The sequence below is a fragment of the Bos indicus x Bos taurus genome, chromosome 1 (assembly GCF_003369695.1).
Source record: "Bos indicus x Bos taurus breed Angus x Brahman F1 hybrid chromosome 1, Bos_hybrid_MaternalHap_v2.0, whole genome shotgun sequence".
Lineage (NCBI taxonomy): Eukaryota > Metazoa > Chordata > Mammalia > Artiodactyla > Bovidae > Bos > Bos indicus x Bos taurus.
The window spans coordinates 37,204,211-37,229,900 of NC_040076.1; the positions used below are offsets into that span (position 1 = coordinate 37,204,211).

The 25,690-nt window shown below is 35.3% G+C and overlaps 1 protein-coding gene across 2 annotated transcripts in view; it reads left to right on the forward strand.

Moving 5' to 3' along the window:
* Positions 1–25,690, forward strand: part of EPHA3 (EPH receptor A3) — a 407,461-nt gene that overhangs the window by 336,282 nt on the left and 45,489 nt on the right. For both annotated transcript variants that reach the window (XM_027553293.1, XM_027553216.1), the window contains exons 8-11: positions 2,807–2,909; positions 3,609–3,676; positions 10,128–10,253; positions 16,568–16,753. In XM_027553293.1, coding sequence (XP_027409094.1) covers positions 2,807–2,909; positions 3,609–3,676; positions 10,128–10,253; positions 16,568–16,753 — 483 coding nt within the window. The remainder of the gene's footprint in view (positions 1–2,806; positions 2,910–3,608; positions 3,677–10,127; positions 10,254–16,567; positions 16,754–25,690) is intronic.

Below are 25,690 nucleotides of genomic sequence, written 5' to 3' on the forward strand. Positions count from 1 at the left end.
ATGGACAAAAATGGGAAGAGACTAGACACAGGGGAAGCAGTTTGCTGTGGGAAACAGAGTCAAACTAAATTTCTAAGAATTATAATAGATATAGATTGTTGACAGTATGCCACATAAAACTATTAGACAACTCTATCACACACATTTAATCAATATTATTCTTTCAAATGTTTGCCAATTTCCAGCACAAAAATAATTTGATTTGGTCATGTGTTTTTAGATAGTCTCTGGAATTTATCTATATTGAGAACTAGAGGGAATTGTAGAGGGGTCAAGTTTAATCCTGTCTTTGATGAAAAGAAAATTCTTTTTTTCTGTCATGTTTAGTCTCCTAGCTTCTCTGACCTTTATTTTATAAACTGGATAAAATTTACCAAAGCATGAGATAAAGTGATTATTATATGTTCATGGAACATTATTGAATTACAAGGTTAAGTTATTTTACAAATGACTCATGATGTATAGCCAACGGATAGGGATGCATCAGTTCAGGTTTTCTGGAAAGCAGATACTAAGGTAGAATTACAAGAGCTTTGGGGAGGGAAGGGAAGGGAAACAGATAAAAAATAAAACAGGAGGAGCGGATATGGCCAAGCAGAGCCTCAGACTGAGATGTAGGTCAGCCATCTATGAAGACAGAAAGAAAGCCGAGTTCAGAATAATGAGCCTCAGAAAGCAACGCAGCTCCGAGAGTCTCACCAAGCTAATGGTGAGCCCCAGAATGAAGATCACCCTTTGCAGGAGTCGTGCATGGGGCACAAGTAGCCTGGCTCCAGTCCCCTTGCCATGGTTAGTCATTGAGGAGAGTGTGACTGCAGTGGATACTGAAGGCGCAGCAGCTGGAGGCTGTCTGCCCACTGCAGGCTTGGCAGTAGAGAGATCCTAGCAGGCACTCCCACGACTGCCATGGAAGTATAAACAATAGTTTTCTGGTTGTAAAGAATAAAGTGCTTGCAACAGTTTATATTATGAGTATACCATCCTACCACACTCAGTTCTTTTTTTTTTCAGATGTTTAGAAAACTTCTAATAGTCTATCTGCCATGTTATTTTTTTTTAATTTGCATCATTCAACTATTCCCTAAATTGAAGTATTTTGGAGAAAATCTTCCAGCCTTAGATTTTCATCAGGCTCAAGATGTGACCTTGGTTTCTGAAGCGGTGATAATATAACTTAACCGCCTCTTCTAAGCTCTTCTTTTGATATCCAACTCATTTATTTGTTTAATCAGCATTTATGAATATAAAAACAATAAATGTTAAAGTATGAGTCTATGAGAGGGAATGTTCCAGGAAGTGTGCATATTTTAGAAAGTATAGAGATTAGAATGTTTATGGATTTTGTTAGCAGATGAGGCTAGAGATTTAGACAGAGAACAGATCCTAAATGGAATACACACATTTTATCCAGAAAGTGACAAAGAGCCCTGCAAAACTTTTATACATGAGAATGACATAATCAAACTCATGATTTAGCAGGAATACTCCGGTGGCCAGCTAAGATAGGCAAGGCCTGCAAATAGAGATCAGTTGGGAATTTTTTTATTGTTATCCAGAAGAGAAATGAAGACAGAAACTAAAATATTTAAAAGAATTTCATGATTAATTGGATGCAGAATAATCAGGAGAGGGAGAAGACAGGTGACTTTATATTTATGGCCTACATCTTTGTTACTTAAAATGCTGTGGTCTAAAATCAGCAGCATCAGCATTACTGGGAGCTCATAAGATATGCACAGTTTCAGTCCCCACTCCAGACCGCCTGAAACTGCTTTCTTCAAAAGATCCTCAAGTGATTTATGTGAATAAGTTAGAGAGCAAACCCTGGGAGATAATGAAGGACAGAGAAGTCTGGTGTGCTGCAGTCCATGGGGTCACAAAGAGTTGGACACAATAGCAAATGAATAACAAAGTTAGAGAAGCATTGGGTTTAGTCAAGGGTCAGTAAACATTTTCTGTAAGGGGCTAGAAAATAAATATTTTATGCTTAGTGTACATACAGTTTCTGTTGCTCCTATACAACTTCACTAATTTTAGTATAAAAGCTGCCATAGACAATGAACAAATAAATGAATGTGGCTATGCTCCAATGCAATTTTATTTATGGACACCAAAGTTTGAATTTTATATAATTTTCTCATATCACAAAATCTTCTCTTGATTTGTTACAACCATTAAAAAATATAAGTTGTTCTGAGTTTCTGAGCTATACAAAAATTGATGGCAGGCCAGATTTGGCTCCTGGAGAATATTTGCTAATACCTGGTATTGGTGAGTGAGTGAGTGATGGGCCATTTACTAAGGTAGGAAATACAGGGACAGGAACAATTTGTTGGTGAGATGTGTTGAGGTCCATAGGACAGGTATTATACCATCTTTTAAATAAATACAGACGTTAGAGACTAAGCAAACTAATGAGAAAGTTTTTGTATTTCATTCTGGGAAACTTGAACTATCCCCTGTATTTCTCTGATGATTTCTATTTATCTGATGAGCCTCTTGCCAATGAGTATAAAGAAAATCAGTTCAGCATGTTTCGTGCAGTAGATGCTCAACTAGTGAGCATTTCATACCATGAAAACAGAGTATTTATTCTTATTAATCAGAAACTTCAAGTAAAACTATACAAAATGTCTATCATTTTACACTAAATGAAGAATTCTTTTTATGTTGTATTAGACAGCAAGCCATCTTTTAGGTAAAAGCAGAAAAAATATGACTTAATTTATCAACTTTTTCAGGTAAAGTTTAGTTATGCTCTGTCAATGCCTAGTTTTTTCTTATTGTTTTCTCTCCAACCTCACAGCTTTCTCCATCTCTGGTGAAAATAGCCAAGTGGTAATGATTGCCATTTCAGCGGCGGTAGCAATTATCCTCCTCACAGTCGTCACCTATGTTTTGATTGGGAGGTGCGTTCACAGTCTGTTTTACAACTTACTTTCATTACTGCATTGCTTGTTCCCCTCAATTGCCACTAAACTCTGAAGAGTTTAGTCAATAAGTTATTTTAACGAATAAGAATGTCTCCACTTGTATTCTAGATCTTTCTTTTTTCTCCCTTTCTTTTGATTCTCCACCTTTAGTTTCGAGTTTCTTTTTTTCCTTAATCTCGTGCCCCACTCTCCAAAACATACCGTTTCTCTTCTCTCTTCTGACCTCACTCAGTTTTTACTTTCTTTTTCCAATTATCGCTTCTCTCATCAAATACACCCCAGATTTCCCTGACACTTCCTCACCCAGAACACTGGCTACGCTGCACAGCACTAATCACTAACAATGGAAACTTTACCCTCCATTCATTCGAACAGCAGTTGTTTTTAAAAAAGTACTATAAACACGTGCTAGGGCCGTTATAAAACCTGAACTGAAGGAGTCTGCACAGTGGGGAAGCTACTCTCCATATCTCCTCATTAGGCAGCTTTCCAGGATCCCCAGAGAAAGAAGCTTTCTCTAGAGGATTTAGAAAATATGAAGTCATTAAACTTTCACTAAAGCATTTAATTGTTCATAGAAAATGCTTTTTTGTGTGTGCTTTGCACATTCTGAACATAGATCATTGTTTTCAGTATATTTATTTTCTGTGTTCTCTTCCTTTGATTCACCTCTAGGTTCTGTGGCTATCATAAGTCGAAACATGGTGCAGATGAAAAAAGACTTCATTTTGGGAATGGACACTGTAAGTTTCTAAACATGTTTGGTGTCTTGGTTTTACCATTTCACTTTTAGCAGTTGTTGACTTAAAACTGGATAACTTCCCCCTGACAAAGAGAATTCAGAAGGTTGAGCAAGTTCCATTTATTTCAAATGGAGAAAGGAATCCACGGCTCTGCATTAAGTAATTTTTACGTGTCTGTATTGCAGCATACTTAAACTAACATGAAGGGCAACTGGTGGTTTATATTCAAATAATGCTCATGATGGGAAGTACATAACTATAGTCAGCTCTGCATGGCTGAAAGGCAAAGCGTATCTTCAATTTCCTTATTCCTAGTTATTTGCTGAAATCTAAATAGGAATCTTTTTTCCTTTCTTAACTGCCAAGTAAATATAAACAACCTTTTTTTATGTGAAATGCCTGACTCCATTTTGTCAACCAACCAGGAGAAAGCCTTTAGAATAAACTTTACTTTGGAGTTACATGATATATCCAATTGATAAGGAAGTCAATGCTTTCCCTTCTTATTTTAATATCAAACAATTTAGTCTATTTTTAATATTCTTTAAAAGAAATACTCTTTTAAGAAACAAAGTATTTATAGCTAATAAAAAGACTTTTTTTTTTCCTTCTGGCGAAACAAATCATTCCAAGTGTTTTGCTTTTCCAAACTATGGCTCAGTTTATTGTGGCGATTACTAATCAGTGGCACGTCCTCCTGGAAATTAGTACAAAGATTATACTCATTCTTATATGTTCTCCAATAATCTCAGTGTAACTAATGTAGTCTTGTAAGCATTACTTTCTTTGACATTCACTGTTGCCTTCTATTGGAGAAGGCAATGGCAACCCACTCCAGTACTCTTGCCTAGAAAATCCCATGGACAAAGGAGCCTGGTAGGCTGCAGTCCATGAGGTCGCTAAGAGTTGGACACGACTGAGTGACTTCACTTTCACTTTTCACTTTCATGCATTGAAGAAGGAAATGGCAACCCACTCCAGTGTTCTTGCCTGGAGAATCCCAGGGACGGGGGAGCCTGGTGGGCTGCCGTCTATGGGGTCGCACAGGGTCGGACACGACTGAAGCGACTTAGCAGCAGCAGCAGTTGCCTTCTATAAATGCTTTCAGTTCAACATGATACTTCCTATTAGTCATTGAACTTCCATCTAAAGGCTGTAACTTTGCAGTAAAAACTTGATGACCTGTTGTTACCATGCAGGAAGCATATAGTAGATTAAAAAAAAAAAAAGTGTTTTCCAAAATGTAAGTTAAAGTAGGATAGACAGAAAGGCAGAGTTCACAGAGAGCATTGTTTGACTTTTCCATCTCATTATAGAATAATTCACAGAAAAACCAATATCAATAATATAATATCAATATCTCAATCCGGAGTAGTTAGGTTTGCAACTCAAAAGTTTTAAAAGAGTGCATGAACAAGTTACAGGATATTTATCTAGCTTTTCCTTCATGATCCCACAAAACACTGCATCACATTCACTGTGCATAAATTAGTCAAAACAGTTGCATTCCTGTGGATTAAGTTCATCTTAATCTGAGTTGGACAATGGATGTAAATACTGTCTTTAGAGCAGGCCGTACTGATTTGGTTCTTTATATAGGAATTATAAATCTCATAAACTTGAAGCATTGATAAATTTCTGTGCACCAATTTTAAGCAGGTTCCTCTATGACTCCAATCTGCTTTAGCTGTTTGTTTTTATGGTGGAGTTTGCTGAAGCTTTAATTTTCTTCAAACACAATATACTTATGATAGCCAAACAAAAACGAAATGTGTTTTACCCTAGCTTTAAGGACATAAAGTACCTTATATGCCTGTCATAAACTTTCTGTGTCTTAATGCTACAGCTGGTTTATTTCAACCATTTATTTGGTATTACTTTGAAAAGCTCTAGCTATGAACCATTCCCTCCAGCCTTGTTACAAATCCTATAATATTGCTTCAAAAGGAAAGAAATGTGTTTCACCTCCTAAGATCCTGTCCCCTTGCCCTCTCTGCCTGGGCCTTTTTACTTTTTTGCTATCCTTAGGGCAACTCATGCTGGTAAAATGGAAATGTAAATTACTGTGTTTGCACAGAACGAGCTGTAAAGTAGTGCAGCTTAACACGTGTGCATGTGTTTATTATCTGGTTTTCTTGACACAGCCCAGTTACTCTGTGTGTTGCCCTTAATTATTGGTGTGAAGGGATTATGCGCTTGCATCCTGAATCACCTGATTCCTGGAACCTCTGGGGATGGCAGTTAAAAATCAGCAGCCAGAGCTCCCACGGTGAACAGGCCATTTTTCTTGGAGATGTGTGTATATGTGTTTATATTTGTTTTGTTTCTCTAAATGTCATGTGGATAGAAAAGCCATTTACTTGATTTTAATCAATCATGAAGAATTTGATTGATTTTATACAGGAATGACTATTTAATTTTTAGATTATTTAGTAATATGGATACTCTCTAGGGTTGACAGGAATGGAATGGTAACTCTAAAGCACACTTTCAAGACTGTTTAAAGCTGGTGCTTATTTAAAATGTTTGAGACATCCTTCCTAACAACTCATTTTAAAATCTTCTTTGTAATTCCTTCTTTAAATTTACGTATAGTTGATTTACAATATTAGTTTCACATGTACAGCATAGTTATTCAGGATTTTTGCAGATCATATGCCATTAAAAGTTACTATGAGTAAATGGCTATAACTTCTATGCTAAACAATATATTTTTGTTGCTTACCTAATTTATATGCAGCAATTTGTATCCCTTAGCCCCATATCCATATTTTGCCAGTAAATATCACCCAAGTTGATTTCCTTAAATTCGGCAAAGTGGAATATTTGTAACTGTTTACTAGAAAGAAAAATATTTTTCATGTAATTTTAAAAAATGCTACCATTTCTCTTGAAAAGGAATGCCAGATTTTCTTACTTTACTAGTCCCCAAACTTGAAATGACTAGCGGGAAAATCAAAACGGGATGGTCACATATTCTAGCCTCCATTTGATGTGTCTTTAAAATGTAACCAAAATGACTATACAGAAAGGTTCTAAGAAGACTTCATTTCTTGACATCTTTTACTAAATCTTTGGTTACTTTTACTGTTTTCCTTACCCCAAAGCAAGAAAATCTGTTTGCTTGTTTTACAGTAAAATGTTTTAGTATTGATAATATAGAAATAGTTCTAGTGTAATAATAAATAATAGTAGACCACTGTACTAAAGAGTGACTATTTTTATATGAAGCAATAATGCTTATAATAACAGCAGAAGCATGCAAGCTGATGTGTGAGCTCCAAAGAAATGGGCATTTTTGAGCTCAAATTCTGTCTCCAGGAAACCAAAGGATATTTCTATTTGTGAATAACCTTCTTAACATGAAGCTATTAATAATGGCAATAGGCTCTGTCTTTTCCTGGGCAATAGCTACAATCACAGGCAGTCAATGCTAGGCACTTGAAAAGCATATTTTTCAGAGCTTTCCTCCTCTTATGCCTAGTACGTTCTTTGTACTGCAGAAAAGTAGAGTTCTTACTTCAAAGCAACTCCACTCACAGTTTGCCCAGAGCAAGGGCAAAAAACTTACTACTTCTCCTTTTTTGTGAATGTTGATTCCCTAGCTATGAGTGTCACCTCAATTATCAACACTCTGCCCTTGGATGGAGAGTGGTTGCCTTTTTCCAGTGTTGGGGTCAACACCAGGCAGAGGAAGGAGAGTCACTAACCCATTTTCTCCTCAATTCTCCATGTGCTCCCTCACCTTTCATACCTGTTCTGCTGCCTCAACAGCTTCTGAAGAAGCGGCTCTTTACTCAAAACGTCTATGGAGGTTTCCCAGGAACATAAATTATTATGTGATGTAACATGGCATTCACAGAGTCATCCTGTAGATTAGCAAACTAACCATTTCTTAATCTAAATTCTGAAATCCTGGACTCATTGGCTGAATGGCCATTGTGCTGAAGGCTCTCTGGAACAATTGCTCTCATGACAGTCCCTACACCTGTTTCATGTGAACTACCAAACTGACTCAAAGACACCTTCAGAAATTCCAGAATGTTCAGGTGTGATTTTGCCATTAAGATTTTTCTATTAAAAAGTGGTATCAGAAAAGACAATGTCTGATTTTATTTGCTAATTTAGGATGTTAAAAAAATCCTTCAATAATATAGTGTGATAAGAAAAAAAATATATCACTATTAGGTGTCCACTTTCCTAGCTAAAATAATTTTACTAATGTTACTAACATTAAAATCAAAATCAGTTATATTGGTTCATAAAGTGTGGGAGTTTATTCTATTATTATTTAATGTTAAAGCATTAGTGTTATGTACTTTAATAGATTTTAGGTTTCCTTTTTAGAGAAAGTTTTCAGAGAAAGTTTCTTGAACATTCCAACTTGTTTCTAATGTGAATTATTTTTCTAAATGATAGAAATTTCATTAAAATTAAATCAAATTAAAAATGATTCCCCTATATCTTTTGTCTGTGCAATTTTAATTTGGAACATTGTGAATATTTTCTACCTTCAGAATGATTAAATAAACTATGAAGAAAGTTTATATTTGATAAGCTATAAGTATGATTTATGTTGGGAATTTAGCTCTTCGGCACCATTATTAAACTTATAGATAATAATTGTATTGCCTTTAACTATATTGAAAAGCTGGGTGGTCACCTTCCCAGGTGACCGTAGTGGTAAAGAATCCGCCTGCAAATTAAGGAAACTTTAGAGATGTGGGTGGGAGAAGGAGATGGCACCCCATTCCAGTACTCTTGCCTGGAAAATCCCATGGACGGAGGAGCCCGGTAGGCTGCAGTCCATTGGGTCACTCAGAGTCAGACAGGACTGAACGACTTCACTTTCACTTTTCACCTTCATGCATTGGAGAAGGAAATGGCAACCCACTCCAGTGTTCTTGCCTGGAGAATCCCAGGGACAGGGGAGCCTGGTGGGCTGCTGTCTATGGGGTCGCACACAGAGTTGGACACGACTGAAGCGACTTAGCAGCAGTAGCAGTAGCAGAGATGTGGGTTTAATTCCTGGGTCAGGAAGATCCCCTTGAGGAGGGTGTGGCAACCCACTCCAGTGTTCTTGCTTGGAGAACCCCATGGATAGAGGAGCCAGCTGGGCTACGATCCATAGGGTCACAAAGAATCAGACACAACTGAAGTGACTTAGCATGGACACATGTTGAAAAGCTCCACACAGTAAGATTTCAGTTGCTGCTGCTGCTAAGTCGCTTCAGTCGTGTCCAACTCTGTGAGACCCCATAGACGGCAGCCCACCAGGCTCCCCCGTCCCTGGGATTCTCCAGGCAAGAACACTGGAGTGGGTTGCCATTTCCTTCTCCAGTGCATGAAAGTGAAAAGTGAAAGTGAAGTCGCTCAGTCGTGTCCGACTCTTCCCGACCCCATGGACTGCAGCCTACGAGGCTCCTCCATCCATGGGATTTTCCAGGCAAGAGTACTAGAGTGGGCTGACATTTCTTCTTCCAGGGATCTTCTCCACTCAGTGATTAAACCTATGATCTCCTGTGTCTCCTGCATTGGCAAGTGGATTCTTTACCGTTGAACCACCAAGGAAGCCCATATATACACATACTTACAGTTTAATTTAGATCTATAATTGAAGTGGATAATTTTGAATGATTGTTAATAAAAGCAGAACAGTGTCAGACAAAAAACATGTTGTTTTATATCCTCTAATTAATTTATCTATAATTACAGCAGCTATCCCACCTTGTGAAAGTATTTCACAAACTTTCCTTTATTGTCACATGTGACACTATAATAAATATTTGGTTATTTCATTTTGTTGAATCACACATGTGTGATAGTGTGAAGGCATTCACTCACTCTTGTTACAGGTAGTCATTGCTGGGCAGACTCAATTCTGAACCATTCTTCTATTCTTAAGAACCCCCTCATTTTCCTTCTGCTGCTACTGCTGCTGCTGCTAAGTCGCTTCAGTCGTGTCCGACTCTGTGCGACCCCATAGATGGCAGCCCACCAGGCTCCCCCGTCCCTGGGATTCTCCAGGCAAGAACACTGGAGCAGGTTGCCATTTCCTTCTCCAGTGCATGAAAGTGACAAAAGTGAAGTCGCTCAGTCGTGTCCGACTCTTAGCGACCCCATGGACTGCAGCCCACCAGGCTTCTCTGCCCATGGGATTTTCCAGGCAAGAGTACTGGAGTGGGTTGCCATTGCCTTCTCCCATTTTCCTTCTACTGATTTTAAAGACAGAACTCCTCTCTCTGTTTCATTACAAGGAAATTTTTTTCTTAAATTGTTCAACTTATTTACTCTAACTTTTCTGTCTGATAATTTCTGTGAATAAACCAAAGGTTGATGCAGTTTAATGTCATGGGAATTTTTTTAAACTAATAATGTTATCATAAAACTTTCTCAGTAAAGGTTTTATACATCTAGCTACAGTAATGCCTTTCTTCCTTTCTTTAAACAGTAAAACTTCCAGGTCTCAGGACTTATGTTGACCCACACACATATGAGGACCCTACCCAAGCAGTTCATGAGTTTGCTAAGGAATTGGATGCCACCAACATATCCATTGACAAAGTTGTTGGAGCAGGTAAGCACCACAGTAATCCCAATGTCAACCTAATATGTTAATTACAACTTTACAGCTATGCATAAGAATGCTGCCTGAGATTGATTGCTCACACTCTCAGGTTCATGCATATTGCTTTGAAAAGGGACATTTTCTGATTTCATGATGAAAGGCAAGCAATAAATAAATGCAGGAGTATTTAATGAATGTAATGATTTCAAAGGCACCAGACTTACAGACTTACAAGTTACGGCCAGTTTTTTATTTATTGAGTTTCAGAGGCGGCAGCCACAGCAGCTCAGTCTCCCCATGGCTATGCTGATCATGTGTCACAAAGTCTATTTGGCTAAATGCGAATCATGGGATAAAAGTGTGTCTTTCTTTAAATTAGCCTACTAAGTGAAAAATTTTGATTTGTAGGAAAAAAAGTAATTCTTGATTCTTCTTTGGAATTAGGCAACACAAAATAAAATTTTAAAATGATGTATTTTATATAAATTCCATCAAAACTGTATTGACAGAATAGTTTAAATAATATTAAGTGCTCCATTTTAATACCTGCCTGTAACACTATATAGTCTTAAATTATTTGTGTTGAAGTTTGTTTTCATATAGATATATTTTTGTTCTAATTATTAATTTGCTCAATCATAAATTCATTAACACCTATGGAGTGATTATTAATTGCAGCTTCATATTTTCAAATACTATATATATTTATAAAAATAACAATGTTTTGTACAGTTATATAGAAATATATGGCATTTGTAGTATATGCAGTGTCTATTTGAATAAAACTACTAACTCAAAAGAAAAATAAACAACACTGTACAATAATTACACACATCACCTCTTTCTTCAATATTGCTTTAAAAACAAACTAGTTATGTTGATGTGGGAGATAGAATGAAAGACTGAAAAATGAATTCTCTGAATTATGCATACCATATCAGATCGCATTTTCTGCAAGTACTATATATGACTGATGCTTTTTTACACAGAACTAAATATAATTTTCTCTGTTTCTTTTTCTCTGCACTGAAGAAATATTTAGAATTCAAATAGTATTTATTATTCAAGCAAGATAATCTGAGAGATTCACATATTATCTAAATAAACAGTTTAGTAAATCTCTCTTCTATTTTTTTTTAATGTTATATACTCCTAAAATTCACATGTGTGGGTAGTATGAAACCATCAGTTCATAAAAGAAAACAAGAGTAAGTACTCCTTTTTTCACAATCTAAGACTTAAGAACATACATACTCACTGTACATCTATGTTAATCCAGCTAAAGTTAATCCAGATACATATTTATTACTCTCTTTCATTTGTATAGTTCTGCTTCTTCAACTGCTCCATAGTGCAGAGGGGTTTTGTCATGCTGGTTTTAATGTTGCCCCACAAGAGTGCACTGTTCTCCAGCATGGAAGCTGCAATAGCATATGAAGCACCCTCAGCTGGAGAATGTAATGAGAGAAGGAAAACCTACTCATGGTCAGCCAATGTCCATAAGGCCAGACATATTGCAACCTCGAGATTTGGGGCCTTCTGCATTAACAAAAACTTATATATACAGATGTTATTGACAAAGTCAGATATCTAGAACACAGTGTGTGCCTGTGTTAGTCACTCAGCCGTGTCCGACTCTTTCCAACCCTATGGATTGTAGCCCATCAGGATCTTCCATCCATGGAATTCTCCAGGCATGAATACTGGAGTGGGTTGTCATTCCCTTCTCCTGGGGATCTTCTTGACCCAGAGATCGAACTCAGGTCTCCCATATTGCAGGCAAATTCTTTACCATCTGAGCCACCAAGGAAGCCCATATACATACAGGTATTATTGACAAAGCCAGATACCTAGAACACAGTAGGGTGAGATAAAACATACTCATTAAAAATGGTCTCTGATCAATAAGATAAAGGGAAAGGCTATCTGTACTGAATCACTTAATAATCCCTTATGTTTATTAAAGATTAGAGAAGATCCTTTTTGATTTCTCTTCAAGCATATTTACAAAAAATTAGAGATATACCCCATTTTCAGTATTTTGCACCCAATAGTCTTATTTGCCACATAAGAGCTATAAAACTGCCTGGTTTGTTTGCAAATATATATATATCTTCAAGGTATATTATGCTTCTCCTGGAAGATTTCTTTATAATATACACTCTGAATTCTAGTCTGTCTTGATTAGGCTTTAAATGATTTGTCATTACCAAAATAGAATATGAAACCAAGATTTTGAAAGCTATAATGTTTAAAATATTTTTGTTTCATAATATTTTAAATGTCTACAAAAATAGATGAAATTGTGTAATAGTATAATGAACCTGAAAGTGAAAGCGTTAGTCACTCAGTCTTTTCTGACTCTTTGTGACCCCACGGACTATAGGCTCACCAGGCTCCTCTGTCCATGGAACTCTCCAGGCAAAAATAATGGAGTGGGTTGCCATTCCCTTCTCCAGGGGATCTTTCCCTGGAGGGGATCAGGGGTTACTCAGGGATCAAACCCAGGTCTTCTGCATTGCAGGCAGACTCTTTATTGTCTGAGCCACCAGGGAAGCCCACCATAATGAGCCTGCACATACCCATTTCTGCAACAACTTACATCACAATTCACTTATGACCAATCTCCTTTCATCTATACTCAACCACTTTCTATACCTTTCTAAATTTTTAAAATAATGCTGTTCACAAAAATTAGTAATCATTCTAGATGGATTAGCAGCTATCTTCCACTGTTAAAGAGCTGAATATATTATTCAATCAAAGAATTTTTATAGTCAATTAAATATACAGGAAGGCTATGTGGACAAATTCTAGTTTTAGGTCAAAAATAGATTTAATAGAAACTCTCATTTATGCATTTAATAGCCAGAAGAATTATAACCATATTGCAAATTACAAAATTAAAACTGAGGCATAAGTTAATTTTTTCAAAGTAGTATAATTTTTTTAGTGAGGAATTTATAATGACTAGAATTCCTAATTTTATCCCTCAATCCAAAGTTTTCTATAGGTTTAAAATATGTAATTCCTATACTGTGTTAGGCATTCACATGGTTTAATTTTATCAGACTTTTAAATAGGTATTATTATTACCATTTCACCAGATGAGGAAACAGAAGCTAAAATTTTGAATGGCCCAGGGTCACATAGACATTAATTAATTGGGAAACCAAAACTTGAATCTTATACTTTTCACCTTTGAAGTCTATGCTAGACACTACTGATCACAATAGTGCCTTCTAAGAATTTTTTTGAGGATTAACTGAGATAATTCATGTATAGTGTTTAGCTTATATAACAGCATTGTTCAATATGTATTTTTATTATGTTTTTATTAAAACAGTGGAAGGAGAATGGGTTTTGAGGTAATGCCGTGGGTCTTTCTATTTAAACACAAGTGCATTTTTTCCTGTTTTAAATGAAATTAGTATAAGAAATTTTATGTTGAGCAATTGTGCATTGTGCACCTTAAATCAAAATACAGTCTGCCCATTCTCTTAAAACATATTTTATTTTAAAGAGCAAATACACAGTGATGCACTTAATTGATATTTTTTAAAAATCAAGAGTATCTTCTCAAATAATCTTCTTGTAGCTGTGTTTTTATTTACAAATGACATGATCTACTTTTTTTTTCCTTATGGGTGCAAATCTAATTGAATAAGATCATGTAAAACTTGACTAGATGGAAAAATCAGGCATTCATTCCATTTGCCCAGTCTTTGTTGATTTTTCCAACACTGTTCTTTTAGGAACAGTTCTTATAAAGAGAACTGATTAAAATTTAACATTTTTATGTCTAGTGTGGGCTTTCCTGGTGGTTCAGAATGTAGAGAATCTGCCTGCTATGCAGGAGACCTGGGTTCAATCCCTGGGTTGGGAAGATCCCCTGGAGAAGGAAATGGGAACCCAACCCACTCCAGTATTCTTGCCTGGAGAATTCCATATGTCCAGAAGAGCCTGGTGAGCTACAGTCCATAGGGTTGCAAAGAGCTGGACATGACTTGAGTGACTAACACACACACATGTGTATACTGTATTTGTCACAGTTTCTAGTATTTATCAGGTGAAGTAAGCACATTTCTAAATTTTATGATTTTTTTTAAATACTAGCACTACTGAAACAACTCTTTCTGGATTTTGAAATCCAGAAAGTGTCCACGTGTCCAGCTCTCCCATTGAGAACAAGGGAAAAAACACTAATTGGGCCACTTGAAATTCAAAGTCTTCCCCTCTGACTTTCCTAGTGAGGTACTTTCAGAATATACTTTTCTTTACAGATACTTGTCCAATGGGACATTAAACGTGTTATCACCATCATCATCACAACCATCTCTTCTTACAGTAACAGAATTTGACATTTCAAAAAGAACTTTTATATTTATTCTTCACTGTGTGTTAAGAGAGCTAACTCTTAAGAGCTAGATAATTCATCTTTCGTATACTACGTTTGTACTCAAAGAAGAAATAGTAAACAACACTCAGATGGCACTTTATTATGTTTCTGTCTCTCTTCTAAGTGGTTTTCATATTTTAATTCCTTTAACTGTACCAAAATTTTATGAAGTAGAAAAGAATTGCTGTCCCTATGTTACAGATAAAGAGACAAAGACATAGAATCACAGTCACTCAAAATCACATGGATAGTAAGTGACAGATGCAAAATTAGACCCTACACAATCTGGCTTCAGAATGCATAGTCTGTGTTACAGTTCTGTACTATCTGTCCTATCAAGTAAGTGTCTTGTCATTTAAAATAAATAACCATGATATCCAAATTTAAAACACGATCCGTGACACCATATTCATACATGATAATGACAGAACTTTATTTCAGAATGTGAAAATTCATTATGAATGCCTCCGTATGGTTTATCCAAAATTAATGTTTACAAAGAGTGCATGGGACTTAGGCAATGTTCTCATAACCCTGCATAAAGAAACTCTTAGTCTTGCTTACAAATTTTAGTGATGTACTTTGCATCCTGACTTCTCCTAATGTTTATGCATCTATAACAGCATATTTAAAAAATTCTTTTGATTTAAAAAAGATTGTTGTATGTTGTCAAGTTCTTCCCCAACTCTCCCTATAATCCTAAAAACACCCTAGCTACAGATACTGCTATCTTCTCTATGCTTTCTTGAGGGAAAGAAATTAGATCTGCCTTTATTAGCATATATCTATGTGTTTTTCATAGTTTCTGTCACACTGCTGCCAATTGATGAGTATTTATTAAATAAACGTATGAATAACTGCTTTTGGACATTAACTGACTTTAACAAGTTACAGCCTAAGTCATTGTTTTGAAAACAGTTGGCAAGACTGGATTCCTGAGCAAGATTCAAATCTGGGGAAGTCATTTATAGGGATGTGGTTGGTAAATCAATAGGACAACCTGCTTCTTTGTGGAGAGAAGGATTTACTTGGATGAAAAATAGAGAAGAAGCATCTCACTTCTTGACACCTTGGGCTTGTGCAAAAACTCACAGCAAGAGGGTTGGACCAAAAATGTTTTTCCATTCCACAGAAGGCCTAAAAATTGATCATGTAATTTTCCTTTTCAGAAAAATATCTCATTTGACATTAAAAATCACTTTTAATGTTGTACAAAACCCATCTAGTTACACAACATTAGGATTTCTTTTATAAACCAGATACATTCTATATCTGACACTATTTAGTGGCCATCACTGTGGCAGCCTTGTTGTTGCTGTTCAGTCACTAACACATTTCTGACTCTTTGCAACACCACAGAATGCAGTATGCCAGCTTCCCTGTCCTTCACTATCTCCCAGAGTTTTCTCAAACTCATGTCCGTAGAGTTGGTGATGCCGTCCAACCATATCATCCTATGTTGCTCCTGTTTTCAGAAAGCAGAAATATGCAGTTAAATTGGTCCTCTTGGTGAAAACAAAATGATGAGACACATCTCAAATTTAATCAAGTGCTCAACTCATTATATTGGTGCTGCTCTGTTGATTATTTTGAGGCTATGAGAATAAGGAGTGAAAGTCTAATAGACACAGCTTTCAACTTCCTTCTTACCCTTTCATATTTCATTGTTCACAATGTAGTACTTCAGAAGACACGGAGCTTATCACAAGGTCCACTTATCACCAGGGTGTGGATGGACTAGGGTTTTTAGGGAGTCTCAGATTACCATCTTCCAAAATAATTTGGAGGTCTATGAGTGTACATCTTGCAGGTAAAGGGTGTAAATATTTTGAATTGAATTGTTGAGAGAAAACAGCTGCTCTCTAGTAATGATTTTTGTAATTTCATTCCTTGCCTTTTCTTGTTTTCTTCTGCAATCTAACAGGTGAATTTGGAGAGGTGTGCAGCGGCCGTTTAAAACTGCCTTCAAAAAAAGAGATTTCAGTGGCCATCAAGACCCTAAAAGTGGGCTACACAGAAAAGCAGAGGAGAGACTTCTTAGGCGAAGCAAGCATTATGGGACAATTTGACCATCCCAATATCATTCGACTGGAGGGAGTTGTTACTAAAAGTAAGTGAAGTCACAAAACTGATTATGTGTATGTTAAGCAGAGGTTGTTTAAACCCAAAGCCAATAATTTAAGATTTGGGGTCTTATTTTCATAAGTCTCTGTTAGTCTTGACAATAAAAACAAAACAGTTTAGGATTAACACATAGACAAGAGATCGAATATATTTAACTAGTATTATATTGACAGTAAGTACTATTCTAGATCTTAAAAAGCTTTAAAAAGTTTAGGAGCTAAACCTTGGACTATATTAAGACATGTGGGTTAAAAAAATAGTTAAGTGAATTGTGTGGAACTTTATGTTATGTGGAGTAGCAGGGAAAACTAATGACTCAGTTTTGACAGAAATTGCTGGGAACTCCCAGATAGCTGCCTTTTCTATTATTGTTCACCAGTTTCATTTAAGCTTCCAAATCTTTACCCCCCTGGCTTTGGAAAAATTATGAGAGTTTGGGGAATGCTTCTGAGCTGTAAAGATTGGGATCACATTAGACCCAAGCCCTTTTCTCTGTTCTCTATGGATTTCAAATAATTCTGATCTACAGTCCCAGATGGATTCTTGACTGCTCTGGCTCACAGCTTGTGGTGGAGACCTGAACTAATTTCCATGATAGCTTCTCCAGCCAAACTCAAAAGGGATCCCTTGAGGTAGATATGTGATTTTTGGCTCCAATCCCAAAGAAAATCTCTTGAGAATGATCTGGAATTTATTTTTTTCTCCAGATTTTTGGAGCACGAAATGAAGAATGAATTAAATTGGCAACAAACTTCTTAAAGTGAAAGACAGCATATGGCAGAGAATTTGGCATCCTTTAGGGGGTTATTCATTGGCACCGTATTTACATATTCTATGGTTACCAACAGACATCACACATTACAATTTTCGTGATGATATTTTTCTTTAACATTACATGGAGCGCTTTTCAAATGGCACTAATACCTAGTCTCATTTTAGTGTGACTAAAAAGGCAGTTCTTTATTCACAAGAGCATGGTGTAATTGAAATATACCTTGATTTCCTTAGAGTTTTTTTAATATAGTAAGCAGGGTTAAGAACTTAACAATGTAGAAGAACTTGGTCATAAACTATAAGCCCACATTGTCTTATTAGAAGCATATTTTTCCTTCTGTACTCATAAAAACAAGGCTACTTTAGTTGTAACACTAAAACATTTTCTGATGAAAACACCTGTTTTAATTTTTAAAAATTAGTAATGAAAATACTGTTAGTAGTACTAAGGATTGGAAAACTCTATTGAGTATTCTTTTCTTCAGGGCAATACCATATCTGTAGAATATCCTACTTAATATTAGGATTACATAATCATGTCTCACTAGCATTTTAATAGTTGATTAACCTTTTAAATCCTCCATATCATTCTCACCAAGTGGTTGTCCTTCAGATTTTGAGACCATTGTGAGGAGAAACTCACTGGTATTAAACTACATACTTATATAGACATTTTTCTTTTCATTCTCAATTTTCAAAATTCTCAGTTTTTTTGTTTCCAGTGTGCTGCTACTGCTGCTAAGTCGCTTCAGTCGTGTCTGACTCTGTGCGACCCCATAGACAGCAGCCCACCAGGCTCCCCCATCCCTGGGATTCTCCAGGCAAGAACACTGGAGTGGGTTGCCATTTCCTTCTCCAATGCAGGAAAGTGAAAAGTGAAAGTGAAGTCCCTCAGTTGTGTGTGACTCTTAGCGACCCCATGGACTGTAGCCTACCAGGCTCCTCCGTCCATGGGATTTTCCAAACAAGAGTACTGCAGTGGGTTGCCATTCCAGTATAATGAGTTATTATTATACTGTTTTGTTTTGCTAGCTGTTTTCTGCAAGTTCATTTACTGAATGATAAGCAAAATTAAACCATAATCATTGTGGAAGATTTTCTTATATAAAAAATGTAATAATCAAATATGAATTATAGTCATCTGGCAAATAAACCCATAAAAAAAACCCAAGATTGAAATGCAAGAAAAAATGCATTTAAAAATTGACCTTAAAAAATTGCAGGTATTATACATTAAACATTTTATTCAAGTAGGAGTCTGTAATATTCTAATATGAATTACAACTGCCTTATTCTTAGAGTGAAAGTTCTAAATTTGATATATCTCCTTGGTCAAATATGCATGCAAGAGACTGCCAAATCTAACTATATAAATCCCAATCATCTCATATAGTGCAAACGTAATAGAGTTGCAAACCTAGAATTAGATTTTGAACTCCTTTAGTGGCATATTTAAAAGCTCTAAGTCTGGTGCCCTATTACAACAGAGGGGAAACAGAAATAACAGGGCAGTTTTGTCACTGAAAGAAATTGTTTAATCCACTCCTATCGTTTTCTTTGTTCCCCAAGAATATATAATTGCTAAAACAACCTACTTGCAAAGCTCAGAAACATACGTACAACTAGAAATACAGAATTTATAATTTAGTGAGCAAATTGTGTTTCAAGAAGAAAAGAAAGCATATTGGTATCTGGATTAAGAATCAGGGAGTCGGAGATCAAGCTCTGATTCAGCTCTCCTGATGTGTGAGACATCTGACAAATCGAACCACTCCAACAGACTCGCTCTGTTCACTTGTAACACAGAATTAGCAGTCCTGCTTTACTATTTCCAGGTCCTTTTAAGATCAAATAAGGTTCCATAGGAATATATTGTTAAGTGGAATACAACTATGCAAATCTAAATGATCACTTCTGGTTGAGTTTGAAAAGATTTTACTAGTTCATCTGGGAGTATTGAAGAAAATTATTGAGGGCAATTCCTTTCTTTGCTCAAAGATAATTTTTATTATGACTATTAGTTATGTGCTTTGAAACACTGAATCTATTCTAATGTATCATTTTCAAGTTAGAGAGAGCACTTTATTCAATCATTTTATTTTCATTTATTTGAACTGAGCTATAAACAATTTTAATGGTGTGGTTTTGAGCCTGATGATCTTAAACAAGAGAAGGTGAGAGAGTCTCTGATCTTTAAAGTAGCAGAAAGCTGGGGGCACAGTCCTGCTTAGAACTTCATACTAACATGTGTTATCAATTTCAGTCAACGTTCAAAATGATGGAACTTGTTTTTAGCAAATGTTTGATATTTCTGCCGTCACACCATTATTCAAAAGATGTTCAGACTGCATCCAAGAAGACTTTCCATTGGCCACTTTTCACATAGTGAAATAGAAGGAATTATGTTGAATGAATTGGAGAAGGAAATGGCAACCCACTCCAGTGTTCTTGCCTGGAGAATCCCAGGGATGCGGGAGCCTGGTGGGCTGCCGTCTACGGGGTCCCACAGAGTTGGACACAACTGAAGTGAAGTCCCTTCAGTGACTTCAGCAGCAGCATATCGGATGAGATGTGTTTTATGTTGTTATTTGGGGATGGATTATTTTCTAAAATTTAAAAAGTAATAATGCAACTTAGCTGTAACCTAAGCTATTGTATTATTGAGGAAAGTCATAGGCAGAAGATTAAGAGGATTCCTCATATTGAAAAGACTTCTATATTGGTGTGGGTGTCCACTGGACACCAAAAGCTCAATCATTTGCTTGCATTTTCTGTACATATGGTAATGACATATTATTAGAATTATTTGTCATCTTTAGTGACTATGCCATATTATTTCTATTTCTTATTTGCCTCTCTCTAAAACTTCTTTGGCATTTGGCTCAAGGACACTGCTCTACATGTCATAGTTTTAATAGACTATGTATATTTTATATATATTTTATTAATAATTTGTAAAAGCAATTTGTTACAATAAACTTTAGAAACTGATGAAGCAAGTTATGCATTTGTGACTATAATTTGATATATGAGTTGAAAACATCTCTAAGTGGCCATTATCAACCAAGCTAGGAAAATCTTTACTCAATATATTAGAAGAAAAATAAGTAACACAGAGAATCTTATTTTTACATGTTTAAAAATGTTCCTTATTTCCTCAACATTGTCCACTCATATCTCTCTATTGAATTGGCCACAATTATAAAATAATATATTGCTGTGTATTTCCCCCAATCATTTAGATAGGATAGGCTTTGATGTTTTTGAAAGATTATATTTAGTTTACAAAATTTGTTAGAGCATGAGTTGAATGTGCTCATGTTGCCTCTTACAGAGTGCTAGTTTAAATATGCAATATCTCTCCTAAAGGAAGAAGAAATATAACTGTACACCTGTTTCACAACTGACTAATTCTAGTCTTACACAAATTCTTGCAGAAAGGGGAAAAAAAAACCCCACACATAAAGCTAGTGATATCTTGATAGCAAACCATACAGGAATATTATCAGAAAAGAAAATAAGAGATTAGTATAACACATGAACAAAACTTCAATAACACTGGGATAATTATGAAACCATAACTGCTGCTGCTGCTGCTAAGTCGCTTCAGTCATGTCTGACTCTGTGTGACCCCATAGACGGCAGCCCACCAGGCTCCCCCGTCCCTGGGATTCTCCAGGCAAGAACACTGGAGTGGGTTGCCATTTCCTTCTCCAATTCATTCGACATAATTCCTTCCTACCATAACTAGCAATGTATTAAATAAAGATACCTTATCCTGCCCAAGGTTAGTTTATTTCAAGAATGCAACATTAATAGAGAGAAAAAGCCAGTCTCAATAGATACAAAAATAAACCCTTTAATTAAAATTTTTTTCTTAACATATTATGCATAGAAATATTCATGCCTGATAAATGTATATAAATCCCTCCAAAACAAAAGAAAACAAGCCTACAAACACAATGAAACCATGAAAGCATTTCTTTCAAAGTAGGAACAAGTCCTCTATCACCATTTCAGTTTATCATTTGATATAATGTCTTAATTTTTGAAATTAAGTAAAATGTAGAAAGTTCAAAAGGGGAAAAAAAACTAAGCTGTACTTATAAAATCAAACTGATAATATTCCAATTATTATTTTCATTAATCATTATTCCACTTAGACAAATCAGCTCTGAATGGAATAAGGGAGAGTAGAAATATTGGTCTTTTTTTTTTTTTTTCTAATTTTATTTTATTTTTAAACTTTACATAATTGTATTAGTTTTGCCAAATATCAAAATGAATCCGCCACAGGTATACAGGTCTTTTTCTTAAAAGTATTAAATTTCATTTCACATTAAGCATAAATACATTAAAAATTTTAATCAGCTGAATGTAAAGTTTTTGATGTGTAAAGAGTAGAACTGGTTAAAGAAGAGTTGGAGAAAGTACTCTTTAGCCTGATTTTGAAGAGAGAGACTATCCTTAGCTGAAATAATAGATCTGGTATGTATGATCAGTTCTAACTGGAACCCTTATTTAGGACTATGGACAAAATAGAGTTGGTCCCTGCAGTGGTTAACTCATAGACCGTTGGATGTAATAGAGATCATTCTTAATGTAAATAATATCTTGATTAAAATGGAATTTGGAAAAGATTGTCATGTGTGTTTATATGATTTAATGGTAAACCTGTAGAAAAATATTCTAATTCAGTTCATTATACTATTTCTATCAGTTGGTTAGTTATAGTATATGGAAATCTATAACCAAAACATTTTCTTTCTAATCAAAGGTGGTTCAAATCATCCTTTCTAAGAATGCTGAGGCCTAGTTTGTCAATTTTCTTCAATTTTCTTTCTCCTGTTTATGCTCTTTTGCTTCCACTCTGATTCTAATTACGTGAATACTGAATATTGACTGCTAAGGTCACAGACTTTGATTTTATGAATCACATGTATGTGTTGGAGTATGTATAAGTCTTGAAAGCAAGACAGAGTATGTAAGACACAATTACTGTTAATAGCAATTAATTGCATTTCCTATGGAAATGAATTAAATTTCAATAATTTGTAAGAAGTAAATCATTTATACATGCTTTTTATGTTTGATTGAAATTATTTTAGTCTAAAACCACATTTATTTGATAACTACAATAAAAAGTCTATGTCTGGCTCTATGTTTATCGCATTATCCTGCTGCCTTTTTGTAGAATATTTGATTAAGAAGGTGGTGAAATAGATAGTGCTGAACTTGAAATGCTTAGACATTTTGAATTACATTTCTTTGCTCAGCAAACAAAATGATTAGTAATATCTCTGAGCCACTGGGGAAATGAACTCATTGTTGTGCTTCCCTTAACCCTTTAATTATGAAAGATCATGATTTTATCTATACTCTTGTCAGTTGAAGAACAAAAGCAAAATTCCACTGCACGTTTCATTTTGCTGATTCTTGATGGAGTTTCATTTCAGCCAAACAACAATAATTTCATTGATTTTTTTATGTGTATCCAGATGTTATTAAGGATCTCTGAGGGAAGTTAATGACAGCGGCTTTTGAAGAAACTGGTAATGTCATTTCTAAATCAAGATACACATGAAAGAATGTGCAAACTTTGATAGAAATACATTGAATAATATACAGATGAGCTGGTATTTTATAAATAATTTCCAACTACATTTAACACATGTTAGAACTAGTCCTTACCACTATTGCCGTTTCTTTTCCTTTTACTCTGTTTATCATAATCAAAATCACAAGAAAAGTAAGTGAGGATACTGCTTTCCAAGGTAGAATATTTGTGATTCTGTTTACTTTTTGTCTGTACATTTGGGTTTGCTGAATCTTTGAACTTAATGCAAAGCACATTTTCAGACTTGCCCAACTTAACTGATGTGTTTACAAATACCTAAATTACAGAGCTAAATGCAGCCTGATCTGATTTCTGAATGGTCATGGGGCTTTGGCTTAATTGACTGGTTTGATTTTTCAGCTACTTTTATTTCCCTTGCCAAACATTTTACCAGACATGCTAACAAGAAATGAAATGGTCATAGGGCTGGGAGCCAGAAGGAAAAGAGTGATAAGCAAAGGTCTGGAGAATACACAAACATAGTAACTGGCCACTGTAATTGAGAGTTTACTGTAAGAAGCAATATATCTGTGACTATGTTCAAGAGCTGCATTGAGTTTCATGAGCATGTTATTCTTCTAAGAATTTGTTAAGGAAGAAACATAGAAACTTACCGTGAAGTAGGGAAAACATGCATGTGCAGGGTTTCATTCATTTGATTGTTCATTTATTTCACTTCATGTTAGTTCTCTGGAATCAGTCCTTAGATATTTGATTTACCAGTTCAGGAGACAGAGAAGTTTCCAAGAAACGGTTGAATTTTCTCTTTCTTCCTTAAATCAAAGTTTAGTTAAAATTTTGAAGAAGCAAGACTGGAGACTCACAGTTTTGACTAAAATAACTTTTCAGGCATTATCAGGTTGTTTCTTGTATTTGAAAGTGTGGAAAATTTTATTAATATTTAGCTTAAAAAAACTTTATATCAGTGGTACACCAAGAGATGTATAATGTGTCTGATATATTACCCAAAATACATGACTAAATCGGTCTTAATTGACAACAAATCACTGTGTCAGTTGATTTGTACATATATGAAAATTTAACAAATTTTACAGAATTTAAATAATTTCCTCACCTCTAAATAAATAAGACATACAGCTTGGGATATATTCACATACTAAATGTAGTAAGTGTAATCTTCCTGGTACTAAGCCATACTTCACAACCAGTATGAATTAAGAGTTTCACTAATGAAAGGAAAAACAAGGAAAGACAGCTATTTTCTGACATCAATATGGCAAACAAACCATGATGCAGAAGAACACATGAAAAAAATTATGCATGCTCTACAATTATGTGACATGAATGTTTGTTAAAAAATATATTCTGTGCTCAAGGTCTCTCATGCTTAGTCAAAACTTAACTCAGGTCTTCTGGACTTGGAAAATAAGTGGGTTTTTCTTTCTTTTTTTCTTTTTGTAACATGAAAGATTTATATTTAAAGCAGTATATAAAGAAAGCAACATAAAGGAAGTGAATTATGCTGTGGTAATATGGGTAGGTTTTGAAACTGGAGTTACATTTTACTGTAATAATTTTTTTTAAAGTGCTGTAGTCTTCAGTTATTCTTTTAATTCAGAATGATCCGTAGAACTGACACGCAACAGTTGCCTCAATTATTACCTATAGTTGAAGATTTATTCTATTTGTAGACCTAAGTATCAGCATACTTAGCACTTCTGTGCATTTGTCTAGTGCTTTTCCATGTATTTAATGTTTCCCTCAGTGTACATTTCCGAAGTAACAACATAATTAATATATTCAAGTTGAAATTTCTGGTTTTATAACTTATTAGCTATGAGACATTAGATTAATTACCTTCTATATGTTTCAGGTTTTTTTCATGTAAAAAGTGAGAATGATGATAATTACTGTCAGTATATATAAAATAGTGAAACTAGCACTTTATACAAATAAAGTATGTATAAAGATATTTAAATGCTTGTTAAAATGTTTAATGGTGTTTAAGACCCATATTTCTAAAATGGTTATTATAAGTTACTACCAACAGCAATTTTAATTTTATTTGTCTTTTAAAGGTAGTGTGGATTTTATAACTGTTAATGTGTTAATTGAATATGGATTAAAATGGTTATAATTATTAGTCTTAATTATTTTGCCAATTTACACGCAGGATCCATGAATGTAGGGACTTTGATTTACTTGCTTCTAAATAACCAGCCCAAGAGAAAACACCTAGTATATAGCTCTGTACATATCTGTACAAAGTGTAAATAATTGTGGAATTTTGGGCTCTACTTGGGCTTAAAGACAGAAATACTTGATTTTGTATATCAGCTAAAATAAAATGCAATTAGAGTAAAGAAAGTGTCATCATTTGATTTAAGGAAAGTGAAAGTGAAGTCGCCCAGTCATGTCCGACTCTTTGCGGCCCCATGGACTGTAGCCTACCAGGCTCCTCTGTCCATGGGATTTTCCAGGCAAGAGTACTAGAGCGGGGTGCTATTTCCTTCTCCAGGGGATCTTCCCGATCCAGGGATTGAACCTGGGTCTGCCACATTGCAGGCAGAC